Source organism: Sinocyclocheilus rhinocerous, unplaced genomic scaffold (assembly GCF_001515625.1).
Source record: "Sinocyclocheilus rhinocerous isolate Xijiao unplaced genomic scaffold, SAMN03320098_v1.1 scaffold1413, whole genome shotgun sequence".
Lineage (NCBI taxonomy): Eukaryota > Metazoa > Chordata > Actinopteri > Cypriniformes > Cyprinidae > Sinocyclocheilus > Sinocyclocheilus rhinocerous.
In genome coordinates, this window is record NW_015639297.1 from 525,249 (window position 1) to 551,216 (window position 25,968).

The following is a 25,968-nucleotide window of genomic DNA, read 5'->3' on the forward strand; positions in this document are numbered from 1 at the left end:
GTATATATATATATATATATATATATATATATATATATAAAAGTACACACATTTTCAGAAGTTTTCAACAGGAAAATATTACTGGTAAATATCAGAAAATGTCATTTTTTAAATCTATTTTATACTTTAATGTCATTGTTTTCTCTTATATCCAATGTTTTGAGTTTGATATTTCAGGAAGAGTTTCATTTGTAAAGATGTTTATAGGGGAACAAGAGTTCTGTAGTAATTTTTTATTCATTTGAATATACATGTTCCTGTACAACTATCTGCAAGCTCTGTAACTCCAGGAATAAAGAGGGATTCTGTAAGTGAAACTTACTTTCTTTCATTTTGCTCATCGCTCAGGTCTTTGGCGGTCTGGTTTTGAGCCTGGTAGCATCTACGTACCTCTTACCTTACAACCCCCAGGCATACGTTATCTCCGTGGCAATTTTCTGTTTCGTCATGACATTCCTCTGGTTGCTGATCTTTGTCTGTGGGTCTCATCATAACAGAAGCTCTTGGGCAAGTGCGGTAAGTTCATAATCTCTCTCTTTGTCTAATTCCTTTCCACTTTCTCTTTGTACTTCAACTGCTTTTCTTTCTCTCCCCATGAAGACACAAAACACATTTTCTTATATATTTTAATGATCTCTCTGCAGGATGTAGCATACCATGGATTTGCAGCACTCCTCTATCTCAGTGCCTCTGTGCTTCTGGCTTACATAACCATTTTTTGGGATGTAACAGTTGGCAGAGACGCACTTATTTACAAGCTGGACGTAGCTGCCGTGGTAAGTCCCTATAGCTAAAAATCAAAAATCATTCCAAGTCTATAAAGCACTGGTTTACCTGTTAAACGCAAATGCCATATGACGATATTAGTGAAGTCTGTAAACAAAAAGGCATTTAGCTTTACTTTTGATAAACTGGAGATTCTGAATAATCTTGAATATGTGAATTATTAAACATGTCTTTTGAGGAAGCCTAAATGTGATTTATGTGGTAACAAATAAAATAATTATTTTATTAACAGATAACACGACTACAATAGATAGGCCCAACATTTTAAAATAGCAGCTGCGCATTTTACTTGTTGAAGTGTATAGTGACTATTTATGTCTCTTTAATTTCAGGTGTTTTCCTTTTTCACCACTTTACTGTATGTCATCCACACAATTTTCTCAGCCATCAGATGGAAATCCTTCTAAAACGTCTGCCCTTAATCTGCATTACTCATCTGACATCACATATAATTGTTGAACTGCATCTTTAAGCAATGTTATGACATTTACTCAAACAAATGGCATTTAACATTTAGTGCATCAATAATAATTTATGTGATAGATTGACATTCCAGTCTTTTCATGTTCTCCTAAATTGTATTTTTTAAAACAACCTTTTGCTAATATTTATTTTGTAAGCTATTCTGGCCTCGGGTGTAAATTATTATAATTATGTCTTATCTAATAAAGGAAAAATAAACAAGTGGAGTTTAGGAGTATAATGGAGTATAATTTCTTGATGTGACACTGGATACATAAATGTCCCTAGAGCTTTATTATAAACCAGCAAATCACCCTTTATGTTTGAATATAAGGATGGTAAGATCTTCTACGAATTACCTGCTTTTACAACATTCTGCATAAATGTACCATAAAACTAAATCTTTACATTTTATTTAAAAAATCAACATAAACTTGTCACCATAGAGGTGTTGTGGCTGGATGCTTTCAGAATAATCTTTATCATGATGATATTCATTTCATGCATTTGGATTAGTATTAAGTTTGTTTATTTTGGTGTGTCTTTCTGTGCCTTAAAGCATGTGAGGTAGTGTTTCTGTTTTTGGCTTTTAACTCTTTCTTGCTTTTCTAGATCTGGTTTAACCTGTTCTTAAAATGTTTGGATTGAAGTATGGGTTAGGGTAGGACACACACAGGAGAACGTGAGTTCACACATGTCTTGGACAGGGAACAATAAGGTGCTGTAAGGTGATGTCTGGGAACTGTATCAAATATTTAATTCATGAGTGCTGGACAGGTGGGGAATTACTCCCAAGAATCCAGATGCATTATACTATAAGATGATTACTTCTATGTATATGGAGGCCCCTAAAGCCAAACCTAAAAATGTATGAATGCCATTGCGTTACATAATAAAAATGTAAGTGTCATCTTCTTTATGAAAGCACAAGCGTACAGATACACTTTTTTTTTTTTTGGCTTGTTTTAAATAATAAGCTTATATTTTATACATTTTAAGTGGCTTAAAGGGCTATTTCACACACACACACACACACAAAAGAAAATTCACCCTCATACCCTCATGTTGTTCCAACCAAACCCATGCGACTTTCATTCGTCCATGATGGAAAATGCTGGAATGTTAGTTTGAATGAAAGATTCAGTTACTGTTTACTTTCACTGTATGAAAAGAAAGAATAAAAAGAAAGAAAAGAAATATGGGTTTGTAACAACATGTTAGTAAATATATATATAAATACAGTATGTTTCTTGTTGACTTTGCAACATGTTCTTGCATTGTAAACAACATTTTATTATTATTTTAATAATAATAACATTTTGGGTCCTGGTGATATTTAACCAGTCTATTGGTCCTTAAATTTATAAAACAATTATTTTGTGTTTTATTCTTTTGCCTTAATACTACTACTACTACTACTACTACTACTACTACTACTAAAATACGTATTTACACAACACCACAGTAACCAACAGACCACAAAATCACTAGAGTGTGCTGTGCATAACTGCCTGTTACAGCCACAACCAAGAATGTAAGCCTTTCTGAGTGAAACTTTCTCTCTCCTTCCATCTCTTTACCTTCTCAGCTACTGCATACATAGATCTTCATGGTGTTTATGGAATGATGAAGAGCTTCACTTACTAAATTGATGTTCTCTCATCACTTTCAGTTCTTATTCAGTGATATTGACACCACACTGCACAAGATCATATATGGCTGAGAAAGTAGATGAACCGAGAAAAGGTGTGAGTGTCCCTGTAATCTCATTGATACCTCAGCGGCTGATCCTCAGTCACCCAGCCATTGACGTTTTCAAACCGTGGTTAAAAATAGTTGATCTATAGTGGAACTTCAACAAGGACTCAAGATGTGTCCCTAGCTTTAATCAGACATGTGGGCATATTCTGTCTGGTATAGATAGTGGGAATATTTTAATCTGAAGAACATTGTTCATTACATTGTACAGAACATCAACACTTTAGTAAAAAATTTAGTGTTGATTTTCATAATGACTAAAGTTAAATGATTAAAATGAATTTAAGTTTTTTTTTTTTTTTTTGCAGGTATGCTGGACTTCAGAATTCACATTCACTGCTATTGGCAGAAGTATTAATGTGCATCAGATGTTATGAGAGAACTCAGTTTTGAGTTCTATTTAGAGCAGCTGTTCTCTTGGGTTGAAGTGTATTCAGACAAAGGAAAACAAGAGGTAGAAAACTGTCTCTGACTCACCTCTGTATTAGAACAAGAAGAGCATGTGTTTTCCGGCCTAAGGGGGCCCTTCTATTTCTATACAAGAATCATTCCTGTTTTATTATAAAAACATAATAATCTACAGCGGCAGTGTAGGCCTTTTTAATTATATCTTTTGGAAGAAGACTTTACCTTTAGGAGATGTAAACAAAATGCTGGGTTAGGATTTTTTATATATATATATATATAAAAGTACAAAGAAATACAAAGATACAATGGCTCTGAAACCAAACCACTGTACACTTTAATGCTCACAAATGCTGCATTATTTGATCAGTAGTAATATCAAATAAATAGTTTTCTATTTGAATATATTTTAAAATGTAATTTATACCTGTGATGGGCTGGCAAAGTCTTCAGTGCCACATGATCCTTCAGAAATCATTCTAATATACTGATTTGCTGCTCAAGAAATATATTCTTATTATTATCAATGTTGAAAACAGTGGTGCAGCTTAATATTTTCATGGCGTTCAAAAGAACAGCAGTTAAATAGATGAAATTCTTTGCATTTTCTCTGAATAAAAGGCTTTTCTGACCCCAATCTTTTGAACAATAATGTATAGTTTTTACCTGTTAAGATTCTCTGATTGGTAAACAAATGAAAATGTTTCTTGAACAGCACATCAGCATATTAGAATGATTTCTGCAGGATCATGTGACACTGAAGACTGGAGTAATGAAGCTGAAAATTTAGCTTTGATCACAGGAATAAATTACATTTTTAAATATATTCAAATAGAAAGCAGTTATTTTAAATAGTAAAAATATTTCACAATATTACTGATTTTGCTGTATTTTGGATCAAATAAATGCAGGCTTAGTGAGCAGAAGAGAATTCTCTTAGTAGTACATACTATAGTAGTTAAGGCCACCTAATATAAAGAGTGATCATATAGATAGATAGATAGATAGATCGATCAGTGGTCATAACAGAACATTTCCAACAGAAATTTAGACTGTTTTATGTTCATGAAAGTATGCAAATATTCTACTTACAAAATGTATCTATGAATTAACTCTACACTGGTTGTCTTCCTACAAATCCCCTCAGTCACAGAAACTCTTGCTGCTCCTAAGAGTCCATCTCAGATAATTAAACTTCCACAAGCCAAATGTACAGCTGCAGTTTCTGTCATTTTCGACAGCCGGTGAAGTTCTGAAATCTTCTACTATCATCTTCTGTGAAGTAAGAGTGACATAAAAGAGATTTTCATATTTAAGTGACCCATTTTCTAACATTAGACAAGCTTTTTAGAAATATCACATTATATTTTCCTGTTATAAGCTATCAATCAATTTTTCCCCCTTTTGAAGATCTAGGCCCCTCCACAGGCGGCAAGAGAGCAGAAAACATACATCTCGGAGGTATTTTAAAATGTAATTTATACCTGTGATGGGCTGGCAAAGTCTTCAGTGCCACATGATCCTTCAGAAATCATTCTAATATACTGATTTGCTGCTCAAGAAATATATTCTTATTATTATCAATGTTGAAAACAGTGGTGCAGCTTAATATTTTCATGGCGTTCAAAAGAACAGCAGTTAAATAGATGAAATTCTTTGCATTTTCTCTGAATAAAAGGCTTTTCTGACCCCAATCTTTTGAACAATAATGTATAGTTTTTACCTGTTAAGATTCTCTGATTGGTAAACAAATGAAAATGTTTCTTGAACAGCACATCAGCATATTAGAATGATTTCTGCAGGATCATGTGACACTGAAGACTGGAGTAATGAAGCTGAAAATTTAGCTTTGATCACAGGAATAAATTACATTTTTAAATATATTCAAATAGAAAGCAGTTATTTTAAATAGTAAAAATATTTCACAATATTACTGATTTTGCTGTATTTTGGATCAAATAAATGCAGGCTTAGTGAGCAGAAGAGAATTCTCTTAGTAGTACATACTATAGTAGTTAAGGCCACCTAATATAAAGAGTGATCATATAGATAGATAGATAGATAGATCGATCAGTGGTCATAACAGAACATTTCCAACAGAAATTTAGACTGTTTTATGTTCATGAAAGTATGCAAATATTCTACTTACAAAATGTATCTATGAATTAACTCTACACTGGTTGTCTTCCTACAAATCCCCTCAGTCACAGAAACTCTTGCTGCTCCTAAGAGTCCATCTCAGATAATTAAACTTCCACAAGCCAAATGTACAGCTGCAGTTTCTGTCATTTTCGACAGCCGGTGAAGTTCTGAAATCTTCTACTATCATCTTCTGTGAAGTAAGAGTGACATAAAAGAGATTTTCATATTTAAGTGACCCATTTTCTAACATTAGACAAGCTTTTTAGAAATATCACATTATATTTTCCTGTTATAAGCTATCAATCAATTTTTCCCCCTTTTGAAGATCTAGGCCCCTCCACAGGCGGCAAGAGAGCAGAAAACATACATCTCGGAGGCAAAAAAAAAAAAAAGGTCCCATATTTGTCAAAACTAGATCAAACTTCTATACCAGTTGTCAAAGTCATAAGATTTGGCTCATATGTTATGAAATTTCAGAACTACTGCAGTTGTATTTTTCCTTATCCAAGCGTCACTATGAGTTTCAGGATGGAAGTTCACTTATGTAACAAAAACATCATATAAGGACACTTCAACTGGAATGAAAAACATTCGGATGAGAGTTAAAGAAATGGAGCGCATGTTTGTGACAGCTGTGTGCTGTATGCATATTGCCGTCATATGCTGGCGATGACCGCATCAGCCACACAGGAAGGATAATTAATCTAACAAACTTCAGAGTTATTTAATGATTCATAAGAGGATGATTCATAACAGCTTTTTTCAGCAAATATGAAGACGGTTCTTAAAATTAAAATTTTTAAGGGCACTGACAACTAAGTTAATCACAGATTAAGGTCTATGGTCTCTAGACACTTTGCAAGTTAGTCACTTCATATGTTCTTATACATGAGACTGTGGGTTATGGCATAGCAGGACTGGGCATCATGAATCAGCACTGGGTATCTTCAGGCTGTTTGAAATGGACCATTGACTGGGCGACGTTTCTGGAAAACAGTCATACATCTCAGATGACTAGATCTATGGATAAATCATGACTAGTCAAACAGAAAAACACCAAAGACGTAGGAATGTGCCATATGCTGGCAACACATATGTTGCTTCAACATTACGGAAAGATGATCGAGGAGATATGATAGGAAAGACTATACTTACAGGTTGTCTTCTCATTGTTTGTAGTACGTAATATGAGCTTTGATAACTTCAGCCTTATCGCTGGCACATGCAGTTCATTTGTAATGCTTTTCTTTGTTGACAGGCATAAGGCCTGTTTTGGGGTCATTATTAAAATATGTCTCTTGATTTTCAGTCTCCATGTAAAAGTTTATTTAAAAATGATATAAAATAGATTGAAATCCATTGGCAAGTGCCTAAAACCCCCTTCACTTCAATTATATTCACAGTTATTTACCATTAATTTATTCTGTTTGTTGTCCAGGGTTAAGCCTTAGTTTAAAGTTTTGCAATTTAGCAAAAATAAATAGATAAAAAAATAATAATTAAAAAAATAATTAATATAAGCAAAATTATAGATTTTTAAAATTATTTTTATTTATTTATTTATTTTTGTTACTGATTTTTATTAAAGCTACAAACTTGTATTTTGAAAGTTCACAATGTGGTAAATACAAAAGTTCTTCCAAGGTAAGAGAAGGATGCTTACATTTGCATAAAATGATTTGAACAATTAAACCATGTTAAAATAGTTACTTTACCTTTCATTTGGATTATTTAAACAAGTCATTGATATTATATTGATTCATTTTAATGTGAACGACTTTAACTGAAAACCAAATTAATGCTGTAATGTATTGATTTAATAGTTTGATTAGTGATATGTGTTATTTTTTATGAGAATTTGTCACTGCTTTTGGCTGGTACAGCTTAATTTGTAATATAAAATAAAAAATAAAAATGAATAAACGTCTAATTGCCTTGTAATAATATCAAAATGTACATAAATACATCACTTTTAATGAGAGAAAAATGAAGTTATCAATATTATTTGGGAATTACCCTTTTGCTGGATCTTAGATTCACAATACGTTCCCTGTACAGACTGATTGTGTGATAAAATTAGCAACAAACTACTTGCCTAAGTGCATTTTAACACTTGATTGTGATAAAGGGCAGGACTAGCATTGAAGATACTGCCAAAAGCCCTTAACAAATTCATAAGCAGAGAATAGATGATGTCAAATAGATGATGCTATTTCAGTAAATTTGTCACATACAGAATGTAGGCATTGCTACTTTGATGTTTATAGGATGTTGCATTTTAGCCAAACATGGTCATGATTCATGTGCTTGCGAGTCCATGTGCTTTTATTTGCCCTTCTCATAGAGCCCAGTTAGACAGATGTCAAAATGCAATACATCTAAAGCGGCCAAAAGTGTTATATCATATGCAACTAAACCCATATGATAGCATGTTGAATGTAAACACATTGATTTGGAGGCGGGATGTATATATATATATATATATATACACACACAAATCCCATCTCCAAGTATAAATTTCTGTCATGACAGCTCTCGGAGGGATTGACATGGTAATGTACATGACAATGTTAATGTGTTTGGTCTTGGCGGAATAGATCTGCTACACTGCTTCTGCTGTGGCAGAGCAAGTACTGAGACTTGCTACTGGTGCTGCAACTGCACTACAGCAAGCACTAGTCATATCTTTTGAGTGTTGAGCAGCGAGTTCATTGGCTACTGATACAAGAGAGAACCAATCAGCCTAACCCAGATTGAGTTAGACCTATCGGACTGCGCCATCTAGAGTTTCATGCCAGAACTTTGTATATAATTGTGAGATATAAACTAAGAATTGTGAAAAAAGTGCTGAGCTATCAGATAAAAAGTTGCAACTTTTACTATAAAGAACCTTTTGTGCAATGGAAATGTCCCATTGATGTTATTATAGGTTCTTCTTGGAACCATAGATGCCAATAAAGAAACTTTGTTAGGAACTTCATCTGGTCTCATTCCAACCACATGTAAACCAACTTCTCTAAACCTTACAGGATGTCTCACAGGACCAGAAGATGTCACGTCCTCTTACTGGGGTCCTAGGAACTGTGGAAAATCACCAGGAGTGCTTCTTACGTCCTCTGCGCATTCCTGCCTTTCTCACAAACACACACACTCACTCACAGACACATACAGTTTGACCACACGCACAAGGGGAGAAGAAAGCTACCTGCCAGCGAAGCCCCTTTATCTTGCACGTGTCTGTTAATGACAAGAAGCTGGCAGATAGGAGAGCTTCACAGGCAGGTTAGCAAGTGACAGGCTCCGAGCACAGCCTTGTATGGAAGTGGCTGAGGGAGAAGAGAACGATAAGCAACAACCCAACTATGCTGTCCATGTTTAGAGGCACTCACTGGGCCCACCAGGTCAGAAACAATGCCCGTTTCTGTTAAATTTAGACAGGTTATCGGCCACCGCTCCTTTCCCTAGACAGTCTCTCACAGCACCACAGGGAATACGGAGGGGAGTCCATAGGATTGGCTGCTTCAGGGATCTCTAGGTAGGCAAAGTTCCATTAAAACCATTATTTTATTGGATGAAAAACTTATTGGATGGCTTAATGACTGTTAAGGTGACATCATTTGCATTAATGAATAAGCTTTTCTGTTTTGGCATCAGTTGCAGTGGAATCATGGTTTATTTTGATTGTTGCTGTGTGAAATGTTCTACTGTGTGAAATAATGCTATGTCATAAAAAAAAAACTGATTTAATAACAAAAAGGTAGGGGTTGGGGTTTTTTTTGTATGAAGGAATAATTTGGAAAAAATAAATTATGCCGCATAATTGTTGCTTATTACAGTACTTGGAAACAGTCCAACTTAACACTCACCAAGCGCTAAATGAGAGTAAAAACTGACTTTGGCAAGTTGATAAAATGTTATTCGCCAACTGGCCCATAACTTTATTTGGAACTGAAATATGATGCATGGTTTAAATCGAATTATAAAATGATATCTGATGCTCGCTAATGTAAATCATGTGTTTATGAGGTTTATGAGGGATGCCTACAGTGAAGTTTCTTTATTCAGAACTGCATGTAGCGACACTGTCCTCACATTAATCTCCCAAACGAAAGAGGAGGACTGTTAAGAGGAAAGCTAAAAGGATGATAATAATTTTAATATATATATGGACATATTTAAACAATTTTTTACCAGATTTTATCTTATTGAACCTAAGAAAGCAGTTAAAAGGATGAAATATTTAATGCAAAACAAATTCATTCATGGCTGATAAATTTTCTCAGTTTACTTGCTATTGGCATCATTTGTGGCAAAAAAAAAACAAAAACAAAAAAAAAAAATTTTAATAAATAAAAAACTGACCCTGCTTGGAAGCAATATTATTATTACAGTGGCAATGTTTTTACGGTGTGATTTGAAATTTGAAATTAATTTCAGCTGACTTTGCTTTAAAGGGCCTGTGAGTTATATATAACATTATAGGAAACAGTATATGATGCATATTAATCCACTTAGCCAAAGCAAACAAAGAGAGTGAGAAAGGGAAAAACAGCATGATGCAGTATCATCCCAGCTGATGCATAGATTCAAAACATTTCTACCAAAACCTACCCAGATGCAAGTTCTACCAAATCTTTCAACCTAGAAAATTGCTACAACTCATACATACCGGTTCTGACCTCATGTCAGTGAGGTGAAAGAGTTTGGAACAGTCTAGCTGTTCCATGACATGACTACAGTACATCGACTGACTTCCCATGAGCAAGTGACAATATGCTGTTGCTTAATTATTTATTTGTTTTACGGTGGAGAGATTTTGTTAGCCAGGTCAGGCATGAGAGGCAAGCATGTCTGTGGAACTGCAAGCACAAATAGCCATCTTGAAGAGGGAATAATAAATCGGTGAGCTCACTCCGTCTCAGGGCCTCCCCTCCATGACTCACAGCTGTGGAGCTATGTGAGGCGAAAGCTGCCCACAACAGCAAAAGCCTCAAGACGTAAAGTTCACGGAAAGCTGCATTCGGACATTTTGTGTTTGCTTCTGCATAAGGACACATCTTGAAATTAAGGCTGAATAACAGAGTGAAATGCAGAATAATCATTTTAATGATATCTTAAAATGTAATGAATTTTTCTATTTAGGTAGCTTTAATATAAAATTGATTCATGTGACACATGCATAGTATTGGAGATCACAGAAGTCCAATTTCCAAGAGTCATTGTGTATTAATCCAACTGAAACATATTCTCTTAGCTTCTCATCTCTTGCACGTGTGCATTTAGCCATTTTTTAATCATAAGTCAAGCCACAAAACCAATTACACACAGATCGTGTGTGAGCATGCAAAACAGTCATACTGTATGCATGCATAAATTTGCATTTCCACTTATTTGCGCCTGCATTGTTTCCGTCTAGCGAGCCATCGGCAAGACACAATAAGAAACATGATTCAAATTAATAAGAGGCCCTTCAGGTTATATTGGTCTAACGCAGGGAGACGCTTCACGACAGAGTTCACGTCACTGGCAAATGTGAACTGGCATGCCATAACAATGACTCAAGATAGGGCACCAAAGTGTCTTTTCTGCAGTTGCAGTTCTATTACACAAACACAGACATATGAGCTGAATGGCACAGCTCTGTAGTGATAAACTTACTTTGAATGTTAACTACAGCATATAGATCCTCTAAATAAATATTACAGCACTGAAAATCCTGCATAATCATGATAAATATGCATCAACCTAATGGTCATAGTATGGCCATTTAATTTGAACATATAGCTATTGATCAGTTGGAAGAATGACAAAGTATTGTATAACATGTACATGTATGTTTTTATATTTTACATTTTTATTTTAATTTTGGTTGTATAGTTTTGTTTTTTATTACAGTTTTAGTTAGGCTATAGTTATTTTAGTACGTGAAGTTAAACTATAGGACAATGAGAAATGTTGCCTGAAATAAACAAGTTTGTATATTTGAAATACACTTACACACTGTGTGTTGGCCAAATGGCTTTCCAAAAGTGCTGACGTTTTACGTTTGTTGTATCGCTCCATACGTGTTCATGGCGTCGGAGTCAAAGTGGAGTCAACGCGGAGCAGGGAGCGAAATTGCTTAGAGCGAGAAAAGTCGAGGCATCTGCGATTTTTCTCTTGAACGAAACCAGAGTTGCACAATTTTCCTTGCAGCGTGAAACGGCTTTTGGAACATTGGCGTCAGGGTTTTCTCTAGCGAATGGAAGTGGAGAACTGTGGTTTTAGGTGACCGTAATTTCACCAAGTACAGCATGTTTCTGGATCAACATCCTTGTTGATCCTGGAACAACATTCCAATTAACCAATCAGAATTGAGGGATAACTTTTCAGGAAATATCTGTTTTAGGCTTACGATCAGGATTAGGTATCTTACTTGGCAAAATCATGGCGACCGTGGTTTTATCCGAAAGTGAAACGTATGCTGCATTCAAGTCCTCCTGGGCAGGGATGGGCAGTATTTATGATACATGTATTTCAAATACATATTTCAAATACAAAATAGTATTTTGTAATTTGTATTTGATAGGGTTGATGAAAATGGCTTCGTATTTTGTATCAAAATACTTTAGTGTTTTGTATTTTTGTAGTTTTAAAATACTGTAAAATACTTTGTAAGAAGTCTACATGATGACATCATAAAAATGCGGCCTCTGATGGGTGCCTACTCAATAGTTTGCCCAGACTTGTTGAGATCAGAACAGAAAATTGATGCATATGGAAGAAGTTGGTCAAGGTAAGAAACGTGCAGGCTGCCAGCTTGCCATCAATTTTTTTGCATAAATTGCTATAATTTTTAACGGTTCATGTTAAGTTTGTGTTCGTTTTAGTAGCCTAGGCTAAATAGTTTACCAATTTACATAATGTTCTTGAAAACTATTATACTGAGCAGCAGCCCCACAATTAACGTTAGCTTGCTACTTTCAGCCTATGTTAAGTTCGTCAGTTGTACACGAAAAAAATTATAATACAGCGTTTCAGTGTTGTACAATTCAGCGTTTCAATGTACAACATTACATTTTAATGCCACGATATTGGTGTAATGGTCTAAACTCGCGTGGAGCAGCAGCATTTACTGTGAGCCGCTCTGAGACACGGATATGACCGCGTGTGAAAGAGCGTAGCAGAGCTGCACACGGCAGCGTGTGTGTATTGCAAAACCTGTTTCACACCGTATGAGATGTGATTTAAGCACTTACTTTGCTAACTGTTAACGAAAGACGCCTGATACACCGCACGCTGCAGCAGTGCGCATTTTTTTCCCGGTATGCATGTTAACGAATGAGTGCTTTTACACCGGACGCTGCAGCAGCTCGGCAGCGGTTTTGTCGTCGAGTCTATTTTTTGCTCAGCAGCTTGAGCTTAAAGCGCCAGTACAAGGTTGAAGGACAATTTGACAAAAAAATTGAGTTGACAAAAAAGTATATATTGCACAGAATAAGCATATACTCGTAAAATCCTTTAGGAGATCTCAATTGCAGTCAGTTTCGTTCCTTTGCAAGATCTCAATGAGCGCATTTACATGCACGTTCTTAAGTTAAACCGATTATGCTTAATAAGCCGAAAACGCACTTGGTCATGTAAACGCGGTAACCCGTTTTCTTTTATGGGAGTAAGGTCATAAACGGCGTAAGCATAAACCGGTCGCAACAGGTAGTTTTTTGCCTCTTACTCCGATTTCGCAAGGCATGTAAACACCAAGTAACTAAATTAGGATACAATTATGAGGCATTCGCAAACTGTTAAACATTAAACTGTTGGTTACTTTAAAACGAACCTTCATCTGGGAGATCACAGGGATATGTGAATATTTGATCCGTTAAACGCGTCGCCGACGCCCGTGAAATATTTCGCATGCTAAATATCTGGAGCTGTCGGCGATTCACAATCACGCTGTGTGAAATGATTTCTGACTGAAAAGCACATCGGCGATGACCTACAGCCAATGAGAGACCAAGATACAGGGCAGCGGGAAGTACTGCTAAATTATTTACCTCCAACTCTCTTTGCAGAACACCCAATCCCTGTTCCTTGCATCTCCCTCCTGCATAATCCGTTTTTCTTTTTCTCCTTGTAGCTGGAAATCAGCACACAGACAATTTGCGGGCTATATATACATTTTTTTAAATAATTACAGTTTTGCTCGAGAGAACTCAGGTCTGACGCACGCGGGTTCTCGCGTTATTTCCTTATCATTTCTCGCGTGTGTTTTGTTGTGAAACGTAGTTTGCGGACCAGACAGAGCTGTCGGCGATTCTTCCTATTGTGAAGTCATGCAGTGTGAAACCCCCTGTAGCCGATCCATCGTGCAATGTGAACACAGCAGCGACTGACTGCTACCTCAGATAGTCACGCAGTGTGAAAACAACGGCGATCCAACGAGTTTGAAAATCGTGCAGTGTGAACTCGGCATTAGTGACCACCCACAAGACCTGCATTGCGACAACCTATTAATCACCCAGAACATTTTCACAGATCTTGAGGAAATGTGAAACTGTAGCCTATTATATAAAATTTATATTATATACAATTTTTATTTAACTTTTTTTCATTAGTTATTTTTCATGTTTTTCTATTTAATTAATGCTGAGTTAATTCTCAGTCTAATTATTCAGGATTAATGTTAATCAGTTAAGAATTTTGCCTTAAACATGCCTCTGAAAATCACCACATATCAAGGGGGACAAATGTTGCTTTTTAATGGACAATGTAATTTCTGGCACTTATGTTGTATAGATAGAGTATTGAGTTGTGTGTGCGCTCAGTGAGGGTCTGGCACGAAGCCACCGCACTGTCCGAGCACAGCCTCTCCTCCTCCGGTCAGACATGCGAATCCGTACGGAAAGCGGAAAATATGCTTGCAGCACTTAGGAAAAGTAGCCTACAACTCTCCGCCGCACACTCTGCCCGCGCAGCTCTGAATGAATCGCGTGTCTCACGCACAGCTCTCGTTATTGGAATGGTTCAGCTCCTGGAGGATGAGAGTGAACGGTCGCGGTACTTTGCAAACGAGCGCTGCCGGTAAACGGTCCGCTTGACTGAGGTAGTTTTTGCCGGAATCTCAGAGCGTCAGTACCACAGCTTTATCTAGCCTACATGTGGCGGCTTTCACATCAACACAGCATTTCTCTTTAAAAGGTAAATTTATGTACTTGGGCTTTACTATGTTTCATGCTGTCTGCAGTTAAATGTAAATAGTGGGCGTGTTTATGTGCTAGCCTATATTATAATATTATGGGTCAAAAAGGAGAGTTTAAATTCATAGTAATGCGTTTTCTTTTTCATTTAATTTAGCACACAGATTAATCATTTTTGAGAGGCAAATGTCTAAGTTCAAAAGCAGTTCAGCAAATCTTTTGCTCGTTTCTATTCAGAAACACTTCTCTGCCTGCACAAATCTATTGTTCATTTATGTAATCATTTTTGTTATTTACGAAATAAATGTAAATATAGCCATCCTAAAATGCTGTATTGGTTTAAGATGGTCACACATCCTGGCAAAGCTGGTGTTCAAGTTGGTTTAGCTGGTCAGCAAGCTGGTCTCCCAGTCTGACCAGCTGAAAAGTGCACAGATCAAGCCAACACACCATCCTGACCTACTAAAACCAACACACCATCTTAGGCTGGATTTTTCTCCTCAGTAGGATGATTATGAGATATAGTTTAATTTGCATATGATTAAAAAAATGCTTTTCATTTTTAAATGTATTTATTCATTAAATTTCTGTTTGATGCGAAACAGATGTTGAGTAAGTGAATGTGTGTCTGGCTAATGCTGGTGTACTGTTACATCACATCTGCTTGCCTAAAAAAGCATCGGTCACTCATCCAAGTATCTTAACCAGCTTATCAACTTTAAAATAAATTAATTCATTAACAGACACTCCTCTACCTCTTATATTTTAATTAAACTATTAAACACAAGCAAGAGTACTCAATACTACAGGTAATCACAGCTGCGTTGATATTTAGTACTACAGCATGACTGTAAATGCGTTATTGGCTTTATAAGACAGTTTTATATAGTATGTATACTGAGTACTATTTTTTCTGGCAAAATTGACCAATTGGTTTGTATGTTTCTTCTCCACCAAAGAAAATAGTTAGATCAAGCTTTGGCATCACCAAGCAGCTCATAGTCTAAAAAAAACGGGCTGGAAAAGTGTATATGAGTGGACCTCCCCCACTCAACACTTTCTGCAGTCACTCTTGGCTAACTCCACTCCAGGTTTTCCATTTCCTCACTGCGTTTTCCCCATTATGAACGACTGTGGAGTGAGGTAAAACACTGATGGTCTGACTTTCAAAAAAACAATTCTCGCTCCAGGCAATCTCTGCTTACACTCAGCACCGTTCACATACTCAGGTCCAGAATGCCATGAACACAGACGAGCTTGTATACAAATGGTACAACTTCCCAGTGCTGTCACTGTAAACTGTAGGCTAAATATTAGCTCTTTCAGAAAATTCCTTGACCAATCAAATTTAAGCAACTGTTGCATATTTTCTGATCAACCGTCTTAGTGTTGTATCATTCATAAAAATTCACCTCACTTTTTCTTTCCTCACAGGGTACGGGAGATCAGGAACAAAATACCTCATTGGGAACATGGGCCAATCTGGGACTTCATCCTATTTTTCTCTCGCTCTAATCAGCATCTTCCTCTTAGTTTTCTTCTATGAGCTCATGCCGGCCTCTGCAGGCAGCTCCAAATCAAGCTTAGATGTAGATACTTCTCCTAACGAAAACTCTTCACACGAGACATGTGGTGGTAGTTTTGAGTGCAAAGAGGGAGTGATCTTGCCAATGTGGACGCCGGTGAACCCCTCCTTTGGGGATAAGCTGGCCAGAGCCACTGTGTACTTTGTCGGTATGGTCTACATGTTCCTAGGGGTATCCATCATTGCAGACCGCTTTATGGCTTCCATTGAGGTCATCACATCCCAGGAGAAAGAGATCACCATCAAGAAGCCTAACGGGGAAACCACAACCACTACTGTTCGTATTTGGAACGAAACTGTCTCGAATCTTACCCTCATGGCTCTGGGTTCCTCAGCCCCAGAGATTATGCTCTCCGTGGTTGAAGTGTGTGGGCACAACTTTGACGCAGGCGAGCTGGGCCCAAACACCATTGTTGGAAGTGCAGCTTTTAATATGTTTGTCATCATCGGTCTCTGTGTCTCTGTGATACCAGAAGGAGAGCATCGGAAGGTCAAGCACCTGCGGGTGTTCTTTGTCACCGCCACTTGGAGTGTATTTGCATATACGTGGCTTTATCTGATCTTGGCAGTGATTTCCCCAGGTATCGTGGAAGTCTGGGAGGGACTCATTACTCTCTTCTTCTTTCCGATTTGTGTCGTTTTTGCTTGGGTTGCAGACCGCAGACTTTTGTTCTACAAGTACGTGTACAAACGTTACAGAGTCGGAAAACAAAGGGGAATGATCATTGAGACTGAAGGTGAGCCAGAGCACCAGTCAAAGGTAGATATCGAAATGGACGGTGGGATGCTTAACTCTCACGGCGAGGAATTCATAGATGGCACGGTGGATACTGAAGATAAAGACATGGATGAGGATGTGGCCAGAAGAGAAATGGTCAGGATTTTGAAGGAACTGAAACAGAAACATCCAGAGAAAGAGATGGAGCAGCTGGTTGAGCTCGCCAACTACCACGTCCTCAGCCAGCAACAGAAGAGTCGTGCGTTCTATCGCTGCCAGGCCACTAGACTTATGACTGGTGCGGGTAACATACTAAAAAAGCATGCTGCAGACCAAGCCAGAAAAGCACTAGGCAACCATGAACTTCGATCAGAAATCTCTGTTAATGATATTTCCTCCAAGATCTTCTTTGACCCTGGCACATATCAGTGTCTTGAGAACTGCGGGACTATGGCTTTGAATGTGGTACGACGCGGCGGTGACTTAACTAGCACTGTGTCGGTGGAGTACCGCACTGAGGACGGCACTGCCAACGCAGGCTCTGATTACCAGTTCACCGAGGGTGTTATAGTCTTCAAACCAGGTGAGACCGAAAAGGAGATAAGAGTGGACATCATCGACGATGACATTTTTGAAGAAGACGAGCACTTCCTGGTTCATCTTAGCAACGTCAAGGTCATTTCTGAAGGAACTGACAATGGGAACCCAGGGGCCAATCATGTGGACACATTAGCTAGTCTTGGCCTTCCTTCAACAGCTATTGTGACTGTCTTTGACGATGACCATGCTGGCATCTTTACATTTGAGGAACCAGTGGTTCATGTCAGTGAAAGCATTGGCATGATGGAGGTGAAGGTGGCACGTACCTCTGGAGCCCGTGGAGTTGTGGTAATCCCTTATAAAACCATTGAAGGCACAGCAAAAGGTGGAGGAGAGGACTTTGAAGACACCCATGGAGTCTTGGAGTTCCAGAATGATGAGATTTCGTAAGTGTATTTTTTTTTCCTTTAACTATTCAGTCAGAATCGGTTGCATTGTGGTGCAAAAGGACAAACTGTATGAGCAATGACATTCTTAATTCACAATTCAAAGGGGAATCAGCATTATCTTGTATAGTAGAAAACCCTGATTCAGCAATAAGGATGGCCGGCTTGCCCGTTGCCAATGTGAGAGTTTTGGGCCGGTTACTTGTCATATTAGAGCAGTGTTATATCTTACATTTTTAATGGTGTAATTGCCTTTTATTGCATGTGAACTTAAACAGGTTGTTTTCTGTGACGTATGGTTGTAAATTCTGCTTGTCAAATTTTTAAACCTCACCTATGCTGATGATAATTTTTTACTGCCTTGGAATTTTCTGTATATTTATAACTAGAATTTACAGATGATATTACAAATTTCCTTTGTAAAGAAAACAACATTTGATTGGCAAATGTTAAAATATAAATAATGATATATTCTTAATGATTTTAAATCTTAAAGAATTTGAAAAGAATACATAAAATTTATAACATAATTCTAATGTAAATATTACATTTAAATGTATACAAATACATTATATATACATATAATGTGATATATAATGTGTCAAAATGTGTCCAAAAAATCCTTACTGTTGAGCTCTACTAACTGTGTAATCAAAAATGATACATTCATCAAAGTCTCCAAGTCAGCCAATTGATTTTATCTCTTAAATATTTGTCTTTATTTCCCATACAACGTGTTTTACCCATTGATGTGTCTGTTTGCTGTAAGTTTTTTTTCTGACTCATTTTCCTTTGCAGCTCTCCTGTTGCTTTCTTTTCACTCTTTCATTTCCCCACTAGCTTTGCTCACTCTAATGTTTCCATTTTGCGCAGTTTATTTCAGAATCTGGTCCTCCTAGATTTCCCATTACTCCTTAAATCATGGCTTTTACCAGACATTTTTGTACCCATGTGAAAAATTGTGAATCAAGGAAGTGAAGTGATATGGTCACATTTACTTTATATCATTGTATCATCAATACGTCATTGCAGTAGCATGCATTTTCACCTCAGATTTAAAGTGGCATGCAAAACTACTTAGCTGGATCAAAAGAGTGTAAGAGATACCTTTATTGCTTGAGGTGATTAAGTTCCTCAAATAACAGACCTTTGCCACACAATAAAGGCTTTGATAAATGTAGTCCTTGAATCTGAACTGAATGAAAAAGCATCTGGTTTGGAGTGAATGAGCTAAGTAGAAGCTTTCCACAAGTCAGATCTGCTTAATCTGTGTAAAGACATGTTTCGGACTTCCAGAACTGCTCATTTGGATGACTAATTACATTTCCATAACCGTTGCAATGCTCGGCTTGAGCTTGAGCTCCAGCTCTAGGACTTCTGGCAGGGAACAGGCTCTCCTCACCCATCTCCTCTTCTGGCACTCCGCCTCAGATCATTTATTGGTATGATCACATACTTGACAAGGTGGTCTGAACCCCAGATATTTTCCATGACAGAGAGGATATAATGATAACAGATTTACACAGTCGAAGATAAACAGCTCTGAATTTGCTCCAAGATCTTGAAATGGAAAAGCTCCCTTGCTTGTGCTTATTTTAAGCTGATTAATGGGAATACATGCACAAATGTAAACAGAGGTAAACGCATTGCTTTGAAGTAAGCAACCTACACCATGCTGATCTGGCTATGCCTACAGATGAAGCTCCATATATGGACAGGTCTCGACTCTGGACCCTGGATCCTATTTGGAGACAACTGTTGGTGGTGGATGTTTTTATATGGTGCTACTTCAAATCAGTGTCCTGTACTCATTATTTAGATTGAATCAACCGTTTGGATTCCTTGGCAAAAGGAAGGTCTGGTAAGAAAACAGGTGTGGTTTTGGTGGTTCAGATAAGCTAAATGAAAAATGGCATTCCATATTGAAAACATAGAGATCGTATTTTAGATTAGACACTAAGGATATCGATAAAAAATCTAGATGTATCTTGTGAGGACACTTAGATATCACAGAGGTGGTGGTTAATTTAAAACCGTTCAATTTCTTTTTCTGTCTCTTGTCAATTGGTATGTTCACACCAAAGTAGCCCTATCTTCACTCACTTTCTTTTTGATTAGTATATGAGTAAATCTACAACTGGACTGATCAAATGGGCAAAAACTGGTCCTAAAATACTCAATTTATACACTATAAGTTGTAAACACTAGTTTGAACTTGGATTCCTGTTATTGAGGTATTACCATTGAGTGTTTCATTCTTATGGGGGGCTGTCAAAGACACGAGCAAACCGCCTGTGCCCTCTCAGGGTTTTGTCATGCTGAGTAATGAATATAATGTTTTTAATGAGCAAGTTTTAAATCTCAATCTTGCTACAGTCCTCATTTCTTTGCACAGTGAGGATTCTTGGACATTTTCCTCAATACACAGAATAACAAGAATGAGTGTGTTGTCTATGATCCTAAAGAGAAAGAATGAAATTTAGGCATGGGGGGAAAAGAGGGGGGAAACAGACAAAGAACACAGAAATAGTATGTTAGGCATGTTTATATTGGCTTGAGTAAGACCTCGCATAAACACTGTACATGGAGGGGACAAAGTCTCTAGAGGGGTGGGAATTTCCATCAATAGTAGCTGGAAAATTCCATATAGTAGGGACTACACAATTAATTTGGCAATCCCAAATAATATTTTGCTTTATTCACAGGCAAAACCTATTTTAATTTCTAGTTTTCTGATTGGTTAAAAAAAGTCTTTAATTGGTAAATTTTTTCCTTTCATGTCTTGAGTTGGTTTACAGGGCTCAGGGCTGTCACAAAGATGGGTATGATATCTCAGGACTATTTCTGTGATATCTGTCAGGTAGTAGGAATGTTTTAAGTGTGGCCTTTCATAAAAATGCTTACAGCACCTTTAGTCTAATTAATCTAACAGTCAAAAGCTTAGTTAGGGTTTTCAGTAAGACACTGCGACGTGACCTTTGTTATAAGGACACACTATGTCCACGTGCCAGAGTTCTTGCCTCTGCCCATGGCTGATTAGATGACTCGTTCAGTGGTCATGTGAACCTTGGGCAGTACATGAGCACTCTGAAACAAAGACTTGTTCAACTGATGAGTTAAGAATGAAGGGAGTTCTTTTTTTTTTTTTTTTTTTATAATGTTAAATTAACTTAATAAAAAATGACGTGACATGTGGTAACCCATATTCGGAATTTGTGCTCTGTACATCCGGTTGGCCAAAAAAATTATTTATGTTGTCCCAATGAGAATGGATTAGATAAACACTCAGTTTACAAATTCAAATTGATTGCATGTCATGTGCAATCGCATTACATTAGCTCATTTTAGTTCACTAAATTAACAAGCGGCAAACATTTGACTTGGTTTCTCTCTTTTTATTGGTCAAGAACTATGTCCTGATTCTACAGGAGAAGGAAAGATGCTCCCGGGTTTATTGTATGTTTTTGGAGCGTGTTTTTTCTCCCTAGTCGAGGAGGAGAGGGCCTTCTGTCGCCACAGTCCTCTGCCAGCTCAGAGCTGCCCAGACAAACATGCTGTCAGTTAATTTCATGTGACTCGTTGCACAAGGCAAAGATAGAGTCAGCAGCAGTGCACCATTAAATAACTGCTCCCATCTCTGCTGGGAATATTAATCATATTAGGTAGCCCCTCTTGGCCAGTTATTATCTTATGATCATCTATGACTAATTCAAATTATTTCCAGAGGTTTCTGTGCCTGCTGAATGCTCATGGCTTTGTGTTGTATGTGTGTTTTCCTAATTTTTATTAAGAGATCAGCCTTTTTTCTGAAACCACTTGATGATAGTTTTACAATGAAGTCTGTTAAGTATGTGGCTCATGGCGAAGTACAGAGATCGGGTTATGTAGCTTTACCTAACATGATTATGCATGGCATTAATGCATTAATTGTTTAAGACACCATATTGGCACGAATGTTCTTCCTCTTAAGGCAGGTCATGAAAATTTTATTAAATATGGAAAATGTGCTTTTTTTGGTTTGGTGACATGAATCAGCAGTTGGCTCACAGAGAGCCAGTCACTGTCAGAATAACCCTCGGTGTCCCTTGAAGGCGAGTTTGTTCTTAAAGAATCTTGGTGAATCTCTTAGCATTACTTCTGCCTGCTTAGTTTAGTTTATTCATTTATGATGAAAACTGTACACACTGAGTGATGGAGATTGTTTAGAGGAAAGTACTGAAAATACTGTGTCTGTTTACAAAGCATCACTTAAGCACTCAAATTCATTTTTTTTTTTTTACCATTTTGCATTCCTATACTATTTGACAGGTTTTTTTTTAATGGCCTATGCTAAAAATTGATCTAAAAATATCTAGCAGGACTGGGTGATATACTTACAATTAGATTTTTTTTATTTTTTACAAATTTTGACAATAATCTCAATATTTTTGAATTTGCTTTAGAAAAAATTAAGGTGAATTTCTTTTGGCCAAAATAAATAAGTAAATAAAACATGATTTGGATAGAACATTCTAAGCACATTCAAAAATGTTTAGTGCAAAACACACAGTTACAAAAATGTAAATGTAATGTTATTTTTATTAAATTAACACATTGGAAAAAATAATGCAAAATGAGTGTGAAAAGTGCAATCTGATTTAGCTTTTAATTTAATCTAATTTAGCTTATTTTTTATTTATTTGTTTTCAACAACATTTACTTAGAATTCATTACAAAAATATACACTAAGCATATAAAACTTGGAATTGACAGTAGACGGATAGCAGCCAGGCCACAGTATATCACTTTATCACAATTCCCTTTCACGTGTAAGATAACAGATATGGTGCTTAAAATTAGAGCTGTGGAAAATCTCTGCAGAATTTCTCACTTAGAAATGGAAGAGAATGTAAACAGTTATCGGCCCGCATTCATTCAGCTATGTTGTGGTCGGCATAGAAAAAGTTTTGGGACTGAAAACAATTTTCCTGACAGGTTATGGTTCAATTATTCTAAGTCAGACCAGCTTTCAACAAGAAAAATTAATGCAGAAGTTCCACACATACTTTTAACCTGCTCTCCCTCTCTCTCTTTCTTCCATCTCTCTGTCCTCTTACTGTAAGGTTCTCCTCTTTTTGCCCCATGCTTATTTTGAACACTTGCATAAACTCCATGATGTATTTTCCATGACCTCAGCCTAACGGCAACACAAGGGCAGGCAGGAAGATGGGAAATATCCTCCTACAAACCATGGAAAAATGGATCGCAATGACAGACAGATGTTTTTTTGCATGTTTTACTGTAGAGAGGAGAACCTGTCTAAAATTAAACATATGTGGAAGGAGTAACCTTTATTGCATTGCGAGCACCGCTCTCTGGCTCTGAGATACGTCCTAGACACTTCACACAGCAAATCAAACGGCACCCACACAGTGTTGGGGAGTAACTTACTAAAAGTAGCGATGGTAATGTAGCGAAGTACGTTTTCATTAGTGTGACAGTAGCTCAGCTGTTTTCAAATCACTGTAGCTTTGCCAGTAACAAGCTCCTTTTTCCACTGAGTGTTGTAGTTTTATTGTTGGTTTTTATGTCACATTGTATTGCTTTATAGCTTTACAGCCAAGTGAACTGAGGCAAATGCGCACTCCTGTCCTCCCTTCTCATGTAGTGTTCCTTTTAGTGATTCATTTTTCCTTCATTCGTTCAATTTTAGCTTATTTCAGATATTTTTTCACTGATTTCTTTGCTTCTGTTCTTCGGTTTTCTACACTTTTTTTTATTTTCTTCAGCTTTTCACATTTTTATTTAGCACAAATGTATTTCAAGTTCATTCAAAGTTTCAAATATAAAAAATAATATTTTTTAAATATAAAAAATAATTTTAACATAATTATTTTAATTTACGTAAGTATATATATTTTCACTATATATATATATATATGTATACACATACATACATACATACATATATATATATATATAGAATAAAATTATTTAAATAAAATTAAAATTATTGCAAAAAAATATTGATTTTTTTTTAAAGGATAACCTGACAGTAGCCTAATTATTACTGTATATTTTGCCGTAAGTTGTTTCTACCTTTTGGAAGATTTTTAAGTAGCTTTAGGCTGCACGGCATGCACAGCAGAAGATCTGCCACTTTAAAATCTGTTAATTTTGTTGATTACATAATATAATGGCTCACCCTTTTCTCTGCTTCACTCTTTTAGAACTTCAAAACCTGAAAAACATCCTGCAGTGCACTGTTGCTTATTATGGAAATAACATGGTATGACTGAAGCCTGCCATGGTACACATACCCTTATCATCCCCTCATCAGCTCTCTGTTTGACAGATTGTGTTTTCATGCTCATTCGCTCAGCGGCTGTCAGGCTTCCTGCCCGATATTCTTTTAACACATTTCTCGGAGGGGTGGGGGAAGATGTGTGGCTTTAATTATCATCTCTCGTTATTGTCACTGTCGCCATCCTCATCACAGGCCTTGCCAGTTTGTTGTGGAGGAGCACAGATTGCATTTAAGTAGTCCAAAATAATACCCTCTCAAGTGTATCCAGGAATAGGTCTTGTTTTCTGAAGTGCTGTTATTTCCATTCCACTTCCTCTCTGTCTCTCCTGATGTGTTCTAGGCCAGTTTTGTCCATGGACGACATCAACTCAGTAGTAAGAATTCAAAAGGGAAATGGATTTTTCCAGACAAATCCCCCTTTTAAGCTGCTTACTTCCATTTGGGATTCAAAGTTTTCTCAAGTCTGGTTCAAAGTTATTGTGTCACTTAGTGAAGTAACATGAAATAGTTTTGTATTTGTAAAAGTTATAGTAGTGTGTCAGTGGGAAATATCAGTTTACATTTCCAAACATTCCTTTTGCCATTAAGTGTAATAATCAAGTGAGATTTTGCCTGCCAACAGCCAGTGCTCCACACAGAGATCTGATCTCATCATCATCCAGTCCATCTGGAATCACATGTAAAAACAGAAAAGACTGAGACAGACTAAATCCAGCAGAACTGTGACAACGACTCTAAGACACTTGAGGAAACCTTCCTACAAAGCTACCTGAAAAACTATGCACAAGTGTACCTAGGACAAAAGCTGTTTTAAACGCAAAGGGTGGTCACACCAAATGTTTTTTTTGATTTACTTAATAGAAGTTAAAGGGGTCATATGATGCGATTTCATTTTTTCCTTTCTCTTTGGTGTGTTACAAGCTCTTGGTGCATAAAGAAGATCTGTAAAGTTGTAAAGACTAAAGTCTCAAATCCAAAGAGATATTCTTTATAAAAGTTAAGAGTTAGCCACACCTACCTAAAACGGCTCGTTCGAACACGCCCCCACATATCTACCTCACTATGTGGGAAGATTTGGTTTTGTAAAAATCGACGCGTTTCAAAAAGGCGGGGCATATAATGTGTTTTTTTTACTTTAAACCGCATAAACACATTTCATTACACCAAATACACCAAATAATGTTCTTTTTAGCAGCATCATATGACCCCTTTAACTGATAAATAAAATCAAATGTATTTATGACATTGTTTTTGAAAACATCCTAACTTTACAGCATTTCTACACAAGTTCCTAAAACTTTCATACAACCGTAGCTTTGTAGGAAGGTTCCTTCAAGCTTTTTGCAGATGTTGCTACAGTTCCCTTTCAACTTCGAACTGCGTCCTCTAGGGGTCGCTATGGGGGAACGCTTTGTCGTGACCCGTGTCTGAAGCATACATTGAAAAAACACCAACAACACGTTGGCCAGCGACAGCCATGACATCACTACTGGTGCGACTATAGTATAAATAGGCGCTGGGAGAACACATCTTCCTCTTCTTTGTCTTCACTGACTGTTTTGTTTGAAGCGTGCATTTCTGTGGTAAGAGCGATCTCTATTCAAGTCAAGTCAAGTCACCTTTATTTATATAGCGCTTTTAACAATACAGATTGTGTCAAAGCA

General features: G+C 36.9%; 2 protein-coding genes across 3 annotated transcripts in view; both read left to right on the forward strand.

The window, feature by feature from the left end:
* The window catches only part of LOC107751121 (myelin and lymphocyte protein-like), a 7,858-nt gene extending 6,442 nt beyond the window's left edge, over positions 1–1,416 (forward strand). For both annotated transcript variants that reach the window (XM_016566729.1, XM_016566728.1), the window contains exons 3-5: positions 349–516; positions 645–776; positions 1,119–1,416. In XM_016566729.1, the coding sequence (XP_016422215.1) occupies positions 349–516; positions 645–776; positions 1,119–1,193 (375 nt within the window). In that variant the 3' untranslated portion in view covers positions 1,194–1,416. The remainder of the gene's footprint in view (positions 1–348; positions 517–644; positions 777–1,118) is intronic.
* Positions 1,417–14,506: 13,090 nt separating this feature from the next.
* The window catches only part of LOC107751122 (sodium/calcium exchanger 1-like), a 41,944-nt gene continuing 30,482 nt past the window's right edge, over positions 14,507–25,968 (forward strand). Inside the window, exons 1-2 of the mRNA XM_016566730.1 lie at positions 14,507–14,730; positions 16,164–18,018. Coding sequence (XP_016422216.1) covers positions 16,202–18,018 — 1,817 coding nt within the window. The 5' untranslated portion in view covers positions 14,507–14,730; positions 16,164–16,201. The remainder of the gene's footprint in view (positions 14,731–16,163; positions 18,019–25,968) is intronic.